The sequence below is a fragment of the Patella vulgata genome, chromosome 8, assembly GCF_932274485.2.
Source record: "Patella vulgata chromosome 8, xgPatVulg1.2, whole genome shotgun sequence".
NCBI classification, from domain to species: Eukaryota; Metazoa; Mollusca; class Gastropoda; family Patellidae; genus Patella; species Patella vulgata.
In genome coordinates, this window is record NC_065886.2 from 28,379,134 (window position 1) to 28,394,028 (window position 14,895).

At 32.8% G+C, this 14,895-nt stretch overlaps 1 protein-coding gene across 1 annotated transcript in view; it reads left to right on the forward strand.

Moving 5' to 3' along the window:
- Positions 1-14,895, forward strand: part of LOC126829603 (protein diaphanous homolog 2-like) — a 43,610-nt gene that overhangs the window by 15,598 nt on the left and 13,117 nt on the right. Inside the window, exons 7-16 of the mRNA XM_056102655.1 lie at positions 223-356; positions 1,595-1,703; positions 2,777-2,887; positions 3,223-3,341; positions 3,716-3,832; positions 5,230-5,345; positions 6,297-6,460; positions 7,480-7,833; positions 7,966-8,080; positions 9,128-9,220. Of these exons, the coding sequence (XP_055958630.1) occupies positions 223-356; positions 1,595-1,703; positions 2,777-2,887; positions 3,223-3,341; positions 3,716-3,832; positions 5,230-5,345; positions 6,297-6,460; positions 7,480-7,833; positions 7,966-8,080; positions 9,128-9,220 (1,432 nt within the window). The remainder of the gene's footprint in view (positions 1-222; positions 357-1,594; positions 1,704-2,776; positions 2,888-3,222; positions 3,342-3,715; positions 3,833-5,229; positions 5,346-6,296; positions 6,461-7,479; positions 7,834-7,965; positions 8,081-9,127; positions 9,221-14,895) is intronic.

Below are 14,895 nucleotides of genomic sequence, written 5' to 3' on the forward strand. Positions count from 1 at the left end.
TTTCTTTCTTAGAGATCGAACTTTAACAACATTGTAATTAGCAATGGATTAATGATCCCGCAAATGAAGATCAGACACTTTAATATATATATTTTTTAATGGCTGAAATTTTTGAAAGAAATTATTTTTATTACTTTGATGAATATTGAATAAGAATGTAGTTTTGGTATTGTTTTTGCACCTGTATTACTAACCATACATGCATGTTGATGTTTGTTTCAGTTTGGTTTATTACAAATATTAAACCATGAAGAAGCCTTAATAATATTAGCTCGTACCATAGACCCGTCTGATCCTGCTACCATGTTAGAAGCTGTCAGAATATTGGCAGCTTTATGTCTAGTCCCTCCTAATGGGTAGGTTTATGTACACATATCAATATCTTACCACAGCTAACTTATTGCTCCTGGGATTTTTGAATAATCTCCCATCATATACTAAAATATATATATATTTATAGAAGATAGAGTAGTCCCTGCTGAACAGAAGTACAGACTTATATAGATTACAGTAGTAATTTAATTCATAATGTTTCAGGTCTTACAACCCATTTCAAATCATCAAATATCATCTAAAATCATTATATCCATGTCTGAATAAAATCTGTGCACCACTAGCAGCTTCATATGCTGTGAAATGTCACCGCATGAAGGAGATAAGCCCCTGAATAGCTGCTTGTGAGATGAGATGAGAAAGCCTATTGATTTTCAGCAATTTCCGATAATTACTGCCAGAGTTATGACCCTTGATCACTTTGAAAAAATCTTGTGAACACTGCGTAGGCCAAAGTTATCATCCGATTGACTTCAAATTTGTACATATTTACTGCCAAATTTATGGCCCTTGACCTCTTTGAAAAGTTTTGTGTACACTCTATAGAGCAAAGTTATCATCTGATTGACTTTAAATTTATACACAGTGTTTAAGTTCATGAAACAGCGATAATTACTGTAGGAGTTATGGACCTTGATCACTTCCAAAAATCTTATGAACGCTCTAGAGACCAAATTTATGATCCGATTTACTTTATGTTTATAAGTACTGTTTAAGGTCATGAGACAATTGCAATGAAGCCTATTTACAATGGTGTATGATGTATATTGCCAGAAATATGGCCCTTGATTTTCAACTATTTCTGATTAATAGAAAGAACAGCTAAATTCATGACTTTTCATGTTTTGTATACTAAACGTTAGTGTGGGGCAGAAATAGAAGCCAAACAAATTGGCCCTTGATCACTTTGAAAAATCTCTTGATGGCTCTAGAGGCTAAAGTTATCATCCAATTGACTTCAGATTGATACACAGAGTTTAAGGTCTTGAGACGAACAAGTATATTGATTTTCAATGAAATTTTATAACTTGAACAGCTAAATCCATGATATTAAAAGTTTTGTATACTAAACATTAACATGGGACAGAACTTTATAAAAACCAAACAAATTCTAATGGTTTTTCTGATAATTACTTGTGATTTAAGAATTTATCCACTGCAAATGACTTGCTAGAAATTGTACAAACTGTGTTGTTTAGGTATGAATAACCCTTGCTTTATTGATATTTATTTAAACATGTATATAATATTTTATTTGTAGTCAAGAGAAATCTTTAGAAGGAATAACAGTTTGTGGAGAAATTAGAAGTCAAGATAGGTTTATACCTATAATTATGGGTTTAGGCATGAGTGATAATCTACCCATGCAGGTAGGTACATATAATATTTTTGGAGTGAATTTATTAGTTGTTATATCAAACGATATTTGAAATTGAAAGTACAACGTTTTGAATTGTTAAAGGACAATATTGATGTCGGCCATTAGCACATATGTGATAAAACTAAACACGTTCCAAATATAATTTTAACACAGAGCTAGATCATTGATGCAATAGGTGCGTAACGGAGATTTGAAGTAACAAGCGATAACAGATACCTTGCGAATTTCAGCTCACTGATAATTCCTTCGAAGACCAAAAGTTGTTATATGACAATTTATAAAAAGAATTGACTGCAACTAGATAAGAGAAAACAAAAAGAAAATAGAAAAAGTCTGTGCATTACCATGTTTTTATTAAGTATAGAATAAATAAAAACAAGGAAATGTACAGGCTGTTTCTATTTTTCTCCTTTTATCTAATAACGTTCAATGAATTTTTTTTTTCATCCATAGATCCGTGACCACACTAAACATTCGTCAATTGCAATAAAATGTTACATCCAGGCGAAAAATCTTTTGTAAATAAAATATTCTGAACTAAACATCATGTTCATCCACACTTCTTTCGGTCAAATATTAGTAACAAAAGAACATTTTATTCTAATTTAGACTGGCTTAATATTTTATTTCCAGCACATACGGCAATTCGTGGTAAATAGCAAAGCAAACTTGCTGCAACGGCTAAATGAAATAAATAATACTCTTGTGTACTAATATATAAATAAGTAAATTAATCATTTATTTTATATAACAAATGAATAAATAATTTGGCTAGAAGTTTCTGATTTGGCTAATAATATTTGTATTTGGCTAAATAATAGGCTAAATAATATGTTATTGATGGATGCAGTTAGGTAAAGTTATATATTTTGTTATTGAAGGTTAAATATATACAGTTAGTATCTATATATTTTCTTGTTAAATGTGATGTGTATACAGTTAGTAACTATATATTTTGTTATTGAAGGTGGCGTGCATGCAGTTAGTAACTATATATTTTGTTTTTTAAGTGACTTGTATGCAGTTAGTAAATCATAAATGCTGTATATTTTGTTATTTTAGGTAGCCTGTATGCAGTTAGTAAATGCCATTGTTAGTACACCAGAAGATTTAGATTTTAGATTACATTTGAGAAATGAATTTATGAGAACTGGTTTAAATCAACTTTTAACTGTAAGTTATTTATATTATTCCTATCTTTTTTTCCATTATTAATATCTCAAGTGTGGGCTAGAAAATTGTCAGTCAGATGCCTTATCAGAATGCATATTGTATACAAGTTTCAAATTTGTGTGATATACCCACTTATATCATGTATATATATTCACTGTGAGTTATTTTGTTAATACCTTTCACATTAAGATGTTATAATGAACATATTAAACAATGTATATTTTGATCATTGTTCATTGCAAACTGTGGGCATATATCTAGCATTCCAACAGTTTGTTTGGAAGAAATGTTTACCCTGTATATAATATACTCACTGTATTGTTTTATTATTTCAGCAATTAGAAAAATCTATTGATAGTGAATTAAAGACACATGTAAATATTTTTAATGAACATAAAGAAGAAGATCATGAAGAGTTTTCACATCGTTATGACAATATTCGTTTGGAGTTGGAATATCCTTTATTATTGATACAATTAGTACTTATTACCATCAGATCAAAATTAAATGTTACTCCTAAAAGAAATGAAATGAAATGGGTTTTAACGTCCTACTGTTCTGCTCTAACTCGACTTATGAAGACAGGCATATGTCATACATTGTGCTATGAGGGAAAATTTGCCTGGACAGTGGTGCTATGGCCTACTCTTATATCAAATTCCAACTGCCAAGGGGTCTTTTACATGCGCGCCATTGTGTACACAGGACCTCGAGCAGAACAGTAGGACATTAAACCCCATTTCATTTCGTAAATTGGTTGTCAATAGAATACTGTACAAAGCTTAATGTATGTAGTCATTTACAAGTTATTGTCCTTAATGTTGTCACTGATCCTGAGGCGTGTTTTAAAATAATAATCAATACAGTAGGAAATACAGTAGCTGAACCATATTTTTTATCAATATTACAACATTTATTATCTATCAGAGATGATACATACTCCAGGTTAGTAGTATAAGCTTATCAATTTTAATATCTTTGTTTCACTTTTATATTTTCTTTGTTATTCACAGCATCACAGATCTAAGAATGTCTTTGAACAACATTGTTTTAAACCAAAGATTTTGATATTTATATGCCCACATTGAATGTCCAGGTTTTTGAAGCTTTATATTACTTCTATAGACAACATAAGTACTAGCACAGTTGACATTCTCTAATTTTGAATGATTTCATATCTTGACTGGTTATTTCTTGGGTTGTACACATAGTCTCACATGATTTGCATAATTTCCTTAAACAAGGTTGACATCCATATAAACTTTTGTCTTCAATACTATTATTAGTATTAGTAGTTCTCAATTTATTATCTTTCAAAGTATATACAATTTATTGTTTAACATGTAAAACCTGTAAAATGCAATATGTAGGCCAAACTATTACTCCATTTAGCATTAGATTGAATAGGTATAGCTGTAATATAAAGCTTTGAAAGCTGGCCATTCCCATGTAGCCCCCCATTTCAATATGGCTGGTCATTAATTTGTGTTTACCATAGTACCATACAAAGATCAGAATAAAAAAATGAACACAGCAGATAATATTTGGATTCCTAGACTTTCAGTTTGACCAAATGGTTTAAATGAGGTAAATCCAGGGGGTTTCAAAATCATTCATAATCATGCATAATATTCCTTCAAAATTTCATTTGATCATTTTTACTATGATATAATCAAAGTCTATGATGTCGTAACTTGCTATGATGGCATAATTGACTTCCACTCATTTGGTGTTTAATTCTTCATCCCTGAAGAAGTTTGTATCTTTACGGACTAAACGTTGGATAAAATTATGTTTTTTGTATTGTTTTCTGTTTATTATTGTATATCAACTAATTTTAATATCGATATTTTTCATATTGAAATGTGGTCATATATTGTCAACGCCCAATTGACTTTAAATTTTATACACAGTATTTAAGGTCATGAGACAAAGAATCATACTGATTTTCCGATAATTACTGCCAGAGTTATGGCCCTTGATCTAAAGACCAAAGTTATCATCTGATTGACTTTAATTTTTCACAGTGTTTTTGTTCTTGAGGCGAAGAATCCTATTGACTTATTACAATTTCTGATAGCTTGAACAGCTAAATCCTAATGATGTCTGATAATTACTTATGGGTTTTTAATCTTAATCAGTTTTTAGTTTCTTGTAAATGCTTTCATTATGGTACCAACAAAAGAAAAAATATGTAACAACCTGTGTGGACTGCTTGACAACTGAACTGCTATCGTCTATTATATCTTAGAATCGGCATGTTTTATTTGGCAATGGGAATAACTGCACTATCAATGACCAGTGACGATTGAAATGTATATTATATTTTTTTATCATTTTAGACCTCAGTATTATAAATTAATAGAAGAATGTGTTACTCAGATAGTTTTACATAGAAATGGTGTAGATCCAGATTTTAAAACACAGAGATTTGAAATAGATGTAGAACCTTTACTTAGTAAGTAGATGGCTCCCATTCTCTTTTGTCATAATAAATAACTTTATTAAGTCATCTGGAATATTTTTATATGCCCACATTTTCACGTGGATGTATTATGCCATTGCCCCTGGACTTCCGTGCATCCACAATTTGTTTGTGGAAACTCTACACGTCTTTAGCTTGTGGACACTCTAGAGGTCACAATTTTCATTTGATTTTGATGAAACTTTAAATGCCTGTTTATAACCCAAAGATCTTGGATCTTAACTTTCTGAATTATGGCCCCAGATTGTAAAAAAATATTGTGGTTTTAGCTTGTGGTCCCTGTAGAGGTCACAATTATTATCTGATTTTAAAAATATAGTTTGAATATATCAGCGTTACACCGTAATGGCGGTTGCATTCAAATTTCGTGAAAATCGGACCAAAATTGCCAGAAAAAATGGCGTCCCCTCCTACCCAAATAGTGTAAAAGTATGTAATACCACGGTTGTGGACCCTCAAGAGGTCACAGCTTTGATCTGATTTTGATGAAACTTAAAATATGTTTGTATCCCAAAGATCTAGGTTCCTATAGATATTCATGCATATTGGACCGTAACTTCCTGGATTATAGCCCCTGATTGTACGAAAAATCACGAGCTTGTTCTCTCTCCATCTCTTGCAATATGTGGACGTATCTTGCATGGCAACCGCTTGTTTTTTTAAAACATGATAAACTATGCATAATGATGACACACTTTTAGTATTTTGAAATGATACGGTACTGAATTGACCAATATATTATATATATATAATACGCGTCTCATTAACTCCTTTTAGTCCTTAACATCCAGATTACATAATGATGCCAATTATTTTTATATATGTGGGACTTGTGAAGAAATACTAGTTTGTATGTCATAGTACCTATCAGGTGAAATTAGTAACCATTAGATATGAACCATTAGGATTTTCTCTCTTTTTCAGGCAATTTAACTGAAAAATTTGAAGATTCCGAGCTAACAGGTGGTGGATTAAGTGCTAAATTAGAAAGTGCTCTAACATCTAAACAAGAAGCAGAGGCTAAAACAACAGGTTTAGAAGAAAAATTAAAACAATTAGAACAGGAAAATACACAATTAAAACAAAAGGTAAGACGACTATAGGTAGTAATTAACAATTGTAATACACTTAAACATGCATTATGCAAGAGCTAAATCTGATTATTGCAAGTCTTAATTTAGGCTTCAGATGTTATAGAAATTATAAATTAGATCTTTATTTAAACAAGACCAAAATCAACTCTGTAGACCCACGGATGGCTCGGCTACAGCTCGGATTTAAATAGGATTTCACTAATTGATTAAATCAGATAAGGGGTAACCTGATGAAAATACGTCAGTTAGATCGAGGCTAAATGATAGAGTGTACTTAGCGAGGCCGCTGTAAAGCGTTTCCGTATGCCATTGAAAACTTTACTTGATAATCGAGATATGTAGGTGGAGTTAACGCCTGTCAATCAAACGATCAGCGAAGGTGAAGACACAATTCGCTACCATTTCTAGGCAAATATTACAACGATGATAACTATGTTCAGAATAAAGTAATTTGACTGAATTTTTCAAAATATTCTTCTTTCATCATCTACTTTTGAACTGTTATAGCAAGAATGGCCAACTCTCTATAAAAATCTCCCATAATGTATCTTTAAGTTAACTGTCTGTTATCTGATGAAAACACAATAAATGTTCAAACTTGGTGTAAATTCTCATTACGTGAATGTCTTGACTGAATTCAATGATTAACATTTTGTGCTAAGGCTAAGCAGAGCTAAGCAATTTCATTGGTCAATACATTGGGACACGATAACTTTGATTCTAATTGAGCGATGAAACTTAACTTATTGTGTAGTTTCACTACATGAAAACAATGACTAATTTCCATCACGAATACTTTCTGCTTGGAATAAGTATAGATAAGCAGTTCGATAAAAAAACAAATGTTCAATTAATTAATATGTTTCATCTATTTATTTTGGATTTTGGCAGAGGACATCAGACTCACTGTTAGCTTCTTCAATCCTAGATCATTATCAAATTGCTCAACATCCAAGTTTTCCTTTCGGAAGCTATATTACTTTAATTTATAAAATTGTTCATTTTAATTGTAGTTAAATGATGGAATAGGTGCTGTTGTTAGTTCAGCTATATCTAAAGGAGTGCCAGGAGCCCCTCCTGGACCAGGAGGAGGTCCCCCGCCACCACCACCTCCACCTGGACCAGGAGGAGGTCCTCCACCACCACCACCACCACCGCCCCCAGGTGGAGGTCCACCACCTCCTCCACCACCACCAGGAATGGGGGGGCCCCCTCCTCCACCAGGCGTCCCTCGTCCTCCTGGTATGCCAGGTATTCCAGGCCCTCCAGGTATACCATCACCACCAACTAATGTTTTACCATTTGGAATGACAATGAAGAAGAAATACTCAACAAATACGCAAACCAAAAGATTAAATTGGAACAAAGTAAGTTTATACATTAATTGTATTGTATATTGTAAGAGAATTTTGGTAATGCACTTAATTGTCTATTATAAACTATTTAAATTCTAATATCTGTGATTACCTATGGTAAAAACCAATATATTATCTGTTAAGGTTAATGTAAGGAATTTGGATGAAGAGGCACTGTGGGTGAAGTTAAATGAAGAAGAGTTGGAAACTGAGGCTTTATTAAAAGGATTAGAATCGAATTTTGCTGTGAAGGCAGCTCGTAAGTAAACATGATTAACTCATTTTGGTGTGAAATATTGTGGTCATTAGAAGATGAACCCTATTGATTTTCAACATTGCACAATTTTTCGTTATAACCCTTTTTTCAAAAACCTTGTGAACGTGATAGAGGCTGTACTTTTCCGACTTTATGTTCCCCTTTACCAAAAAATTTTATGAACACGATTGAGGCTACATTTTTATACACCCACATCCACCAAGTCCTATTTAGGTGACCGAATTCTGCTATCATCATAACGGCACTGCAGTATATATTGTGGTTCAAATTGCAATGTCCACAGATCATTATATTAGGTATTAAATCACTTATGATTCATAACCTTGTCCAAAAATAAAGGTTATGTATAATTCACTAACATTTGATAAAATCAAATAATTTGTGCTGGAGAGTATTTTATAAATATAATTTTAAACGTAAATATAGTTGTTATGTGACCAAGGAATTCCAGGGGGGCCTATTAACACATGGTTAATAATAGAATAGTTCCACGTACAAGTGTGCAGTCATGTTTTGATATTCAATTTATTGTGGATATTATAAAATCTGAATTCTACACATTTCTCAACTGCGAAGTTATTGGACTTTATATTTAATTTAGAGCATTGTGTTATGTAATTGCATGAATGTTTCGAGTTGCTGATGCGAGAACTTTTAGTCCTGCCGATGATGAAGAAATAAACTAGTTTTATATCACGATATTCATGTGGATCAAAATAAGGACTAAAACTATTTACGGGTAGTTACTAAATTGACAAAAAGAAAAAAACATAAAGAATTGTAAAAAAATCGATATAGAGGCTCACGATTCAATACACAAAGGTGATTCGCAATGCATCAATTCAACAATATATTGTGCCAGCAGTAACATTGATATTCATTATTTAAATTGCTAAACTGGAAAAGCCTATAGATCAAATTTCAACTATTTCCTTTAATAACTCTTGTTTGCTATTACCATCCATTGTTTGATATTACCAACTTAAGAGAAACAATATATACTAGACTATAGAATATTATATGTTACAGCTGTAAAAGAGATTGACGGTGTGGAAGTAAAGAAACAAGGTAGAAAAGTGAAAGAATTAAAAGTTTTAGATGGTAAAATGGGCCAAAATTTATGTGAGTACATAAATAATATTTTATAAAGAATACAAACTATTTTATAGGATTTTCAAAAATTTTGTTTTCCATGTAAATTGTGTGATTAATGTATGTGTTTGTATTGTTGTTATCTGCTGCATTTCTCCTGCCACCTTTTTTATTGAAAATATTTATTCCATTTCTTACATATGCAAACAGATATTTATTATTATTATTTTGTTTTGTTTATTATTATTACAAAATTTATATAGCCGCAGTTTCATACAGATGTTCAGGGGTGCTTTACAGAGTTACAATTAAAAGATAAAAAAAGATTGTAAGATGGGAAAGCTCTTAAAAATAAATGTGTTTTCATATTTTTCTTAAAACTATAAACAGTATTACAGGATCTTAAAGTAATAGGTAATTTATTCCATAAAAGAGATGCTTTAACAGTAAATGAGCATTGACCAAAAGTTAAAAGTTTTGGAGAGTTTGGTTTTAAAAGAAATTTATCACCAGAAGATCTTAGACTTCTTAGTATATATACATAATAAACTGCTGTGTGTCATCAGCATATAAATGGAAATCAAGACCATGGTTTCGAAAATACCCCCTAGAGGTGATGTATACAAAGTGAATAAAATAGGACCAAGGACTGAGCCTTGTGGTACACCAAATTATACAGCTGTGTGTCATCAGCATATAAATGGAAATCACGACCATTGTTTTGAAAATATCACCTAGAGGTGATGTATACAAAGTGAATAAAATAGGACCAAGGACTGAGCCTTGTGGTACACCAAAATCTAATACACATTCAGAGGATGACTGACATTTTATAACAATAATAAGACTCAGTTTCCTTCCACATAAATAGCTTTCTAAAAGTTTCGGTGCAGAACAAATGCCAAATTTAAAACAAAGACAATTTGAAAGAATAAAATGATCAACAGTATCAAAAGCAGCAGACATGTCTAATAAAATTAATACAATGATGATTATCAAGTGAAAGTAAAATATTGTTAGAAACATGTGTCAGAGCAGTCTCTGTGCTGTGAAACCTTTTGTAATGGGTCATTTAAACAGTTTTGTTCAACGTTAGACATTATCTGGGAAGTGATACATTTCTCAAATATTTTCGAAATAAAAGTAAGGTTGGAAAATGGTCTATAATTTTCTAAAACATTACAGTCAAGATTTGTAATTTTAATCATAGAAGTTATAACAGCATTTTTAAAAACATCAGGAACAGTACTAGTAGAAATATACAAATTTATAATGTCTGTTATTACAGAATTAATCTGAGATAAACATTTTTTAAACACATGGATTGGCAGAGGGTCAAGATGATACGATTTTGACGGGGAAGCTTTTATAATATTACAGACTTCAGATTCAGAAACATGATGAAATTTTGAAAATACAGATGGGTTTTCGAGATGTGTGGATCAAAGTTGATAGAATTGTTTGTTTCAATGAATTTTTTTCTGATTATATTGATTTTATTGTGAAAGAATGAAACAAATGAGTCTGACAATACTTTGTCACAAATACTTTCTGGAATAATTTTGTTACCACAATGACCACCCAATAGAGAATTCACTATTTTCAATAATTCTTTTTGTTTGTTGTCACGCTTTTCGATTTTGCCTCCTCTATCAGTCTATTAATGCAATTTTCTCAGAATAGAATTTGGATTTTGCCTCCTCTATCACTGTTAGTGTCAGTCTAGCAACGCGATTTTTCTCAGCCTTATAAATCTCTTTGTGGGTGTATAATTAAGTACAGATCTGGCATTTATAAGTCCAAATTTTCATTTAACTGTATCCAAATTAAATTGTTCAAGTCACTATGTGACTATGGTTGCTTTTTAAATGTTTCTTTTTGGGTCCATTACATTCATGTGTAATGTCATTTGTGTTTACTTGATTTTAAATCACTCATTCACTCAGCCGGGTAGGATGTCTGTTCACTGACCTGGAAGTCTAGTGTTCGATCTCTGCGTTGATCGAGAAAATTCATCAGGATTTTTTGGAATGGTTCCCCCTTGTCAGTGGTTTAGGTCGGTGTGCCTGACAAGGGACAACGTATAGTTGTTCGGATGGGATGAAAAACCAAGGTCCCGTGTACACATTGGCGTGCACATAAAAGAACCCTTGACAGTTGGAATTCGAAATAAGAGTAGGTCATAGTGTCGTTGTCTAGGCAAAATTTCCCTCATAGCGCACTGCATGATGCATGCCCACCTTCATCTGCCCAGTAAAACCACATGTCATTACATTTCACTTTTATATGCCTAATTAGTTCTACCACCTCTACAGCCTCTAAACTGACTGGGTTATAATGTAGAACTCTATCGGTACATCCACTTTTTTACATGCAAACAAATATTTATTGGGTTATACCTATAAGGTAGACCCCTAGCTATCTGTACAACCCTCTGTAGGATGTTAAACCCAATTTCATTTCATTTCATTTATATCTGTACAATGTACATCCACTTTCTTTCATATGCAAACAAATATTTATTGGATCTTAAAGATACATTATGTAAGAATTAGATAAAGAGCTAGCCAATCTTGCTATAATAGTTTGAAAATAGATAATGTAAAATTATGAATAATTTGAAAATTTCATTTGAATTACTCTAATGCGACCACCGTACTGGTTGTTCGAAGCTAAGTCTCGCTCCTCCATTTTTAGATTAAATCAAAATATGGCTGAACCGTTCTAATCTATTTAAGAGCCATTCCACGTGAAAACCATGCAGAAGTTTTGAAGGTGGGGGGCAGCCGATTGAGTTCATATTTACAGGGTTTGGTCGACCCATCGAGCCTACTCCTCAGCCAAAATCGTCGATTTTAGAAATCAACCGTTTCTGAGATACAGCTCGATTACGTTTTTCGGATGATTTTCGTCATTTTCAGGTCAAATTTCGACCATTTTTGTAGCATTGCGATAGCCGTTAATCAAACTGGCGAACTAAGTTTTGGTTGGTGATTATAGTCCAGGTCTCACCCTGCCATATTATAATGGTTACCCAATGCAACCTCTCTTTCCGTAGGTGTCAGGTATATTCCGGACATGTCCTACGCTATTTTCCTAATGTCCAGCCAGGAATATGCCCAATCGGACATCAAGATATGATGAATAATATTCAGAATTTCAAAATTAATATTGTAAACTGAGTGTATAACTACCACTCATCCCGATAATTGTTGATAATAGGCTGGATTGATTAGGTAATTAAACATGCATGATGCAAGAGCAAAATCTGCTTATTACAAGTCTTTCTTTAGGCCTGAAATGTTATCTAAATTATCAATTAGACATTAATTAACTTATCCAGACCATAAAAAACTCTCGATGTCAAGGCTAGCCTTCGATGTTGGCTGGATTAGATTCCTATATGCCGCCAACGGCCTTTGATAATTAAATCAGAAAAAGTGGATAATCGAGACTATGCTGTTTATATTAATGATTTAAGTAATGATGAACGAGACTATGCAAAAATTTCACCCGCTTCTTTCTCGACTCATAGTGGATCAATTTGACTGAAATTTTCAGCAAATTACCTTTACACTATCTAGTTTTTAACTATTATAGCGAGAACTACCATCTCTTTATCTTATCTCCCATAATGTACCTTTAAGTGATCAGCGTATTTATCGTATTATACCGTCTATACACCTACGTTGTTTACCTGCTTAATCTGCCTTGCTTGACTGACTTATTACTTTGTCGGGAAATTCATCAATCTAATCTTGAACAGAAGTCATTGCTTCTCTTTTGTTGGACTTTTCTTATTTCGGACGCCTTTCTTCATTTGCAGACGTATAAACGAAGACTCGTAATTTTGGGGGAATATTACTGGCGTGACTTTGATTGAAACGGGCGCGGATTGGCAAATTTCATTCTATCGTATTACGAAAACACGTAATTTTGTAGGAATATTACTGACATAAATTTGAATACCACATGGGAATTAAATAAGAATAAGTGGTTGCCATGCAAGATACAACCCCATTTTGCAAAAGATGGACAGAGAACAAGCTAAATAAAATCTGATTTTTCGTACAACCAGGGGCCATCATCCAGTATGTTATAGTCCGACATGAGACAATATCAAAAGGAACCAAGATCTTCTGGATATAAAAGTATATAATATAAAAGTTTCATCAAGTCGAATAAAAATTGTGACATTAAGAGGGACTACAAGATCAAAAGGTGTTTTTTTTGTATATTCAGGGATCATAATTCAGGAAGCTACGATGTGATATGCGCGAATATCGAAAGGAACCAAGATCTTTGGGATATAAACATACCTTTTAAGTTTCATCACAAATGGATAAAAATTGTGTTTCTAGAGTGTCCACAATCTTGGAATTACATACTTTTACACTATTTGCTTATGAGGAGCGGCCATTTTGTCCGGCAGCTTCCCTCCGATTTTCATGAAATTCGAACTTAGTTGTCATTAGGGCGTAACGGTGATATTCAAACAGTTTTTAAAATCGGATAAAAAATGTGTCCTCAAGAGGAACTTCCAGCTAAAAACGCGATTTTTCTTAAAATCACAGGCAATATTCCACGAAGTTACGGTCCGATATGCGCGAATATCGACAGGGACCGAGATCTTTGGGATCTAAACATAATTATTTTAAGTCTCATGAAAATCAGATATAAATTGTGACCTCGAGGGTGTCCACAACTTTGGAATTACATACTTTTACACTATTTGCGTACGAGGAGCTGTCATTTTGTCCTGCAGTTTTGATCCGATTTTCAAGAAATTCGAACTCCGCCATCATTAGCGTGTAACGGTGATATATTAAAATGTTTTTAAAAATCGAATAAAAGTTGTACAACGCGACTTTTTGTACAATCATGGGCCATAATCCAGGAAGTTAAGATCCGATATGCGAGAATATTGAAAAAAAACGAGTTCATTGGGTTATAAACATACCTTTTAAGTTTCATCAAAATCAGATAAAAAATTGTAACCTCCAGTGTCCACAAACTAAAAACGTGATTTTTGGTAAGTTCAGGGGCCATAGTCCATGAAGTTACGGTCGGATACATACCCATATCGACAGGAGCCGAATTCTTTGGGGCATAAACCTATATTTCAAGTTTTGTTGAAAATGGATAAAAATTGTGACCTGTACTGTAGAGTGCCCATAAACAAATGGTTGACAGATGGGCGGACAGGGGCGACGACAATATATGTCCACACGAGAATGTGGGCGTACAAAAATAGCGAGGTGTTCCTATTTTTATTACATGCGGATTTGAATATTTTGTTGACACATGATTTTTAATTGTGGTATGAATCCGTCTGCTTAAATAACGATAAGAGTTATACCCCTTTATTTTTGGTAAAATGTCCGACAAGCAAATTTTTGAAATCCCAACTATAACTCATTTGTTTTTCAATATTTTCGAATGATATATGGTTTGTCGATAGAGCAACGTGTGAACTTCAAATTGTTTCCCTGATGACCTCGCGATTGAAGGTCACGGTGAAGACTAAATAGGCGATTTTCATGGAAATTGCGTCTGTTTTGCATAACTGTCGACTTTCATCTGCTCTAACTCGACTATTTTTCAAAATATTGAATTGAAATTTCTCATTTTTCATAGAAAAAAAAAATGTTTAAATAATCAGGATCAACATTTTAGATCGAGAATTTGCGAAAATCCATATTCAC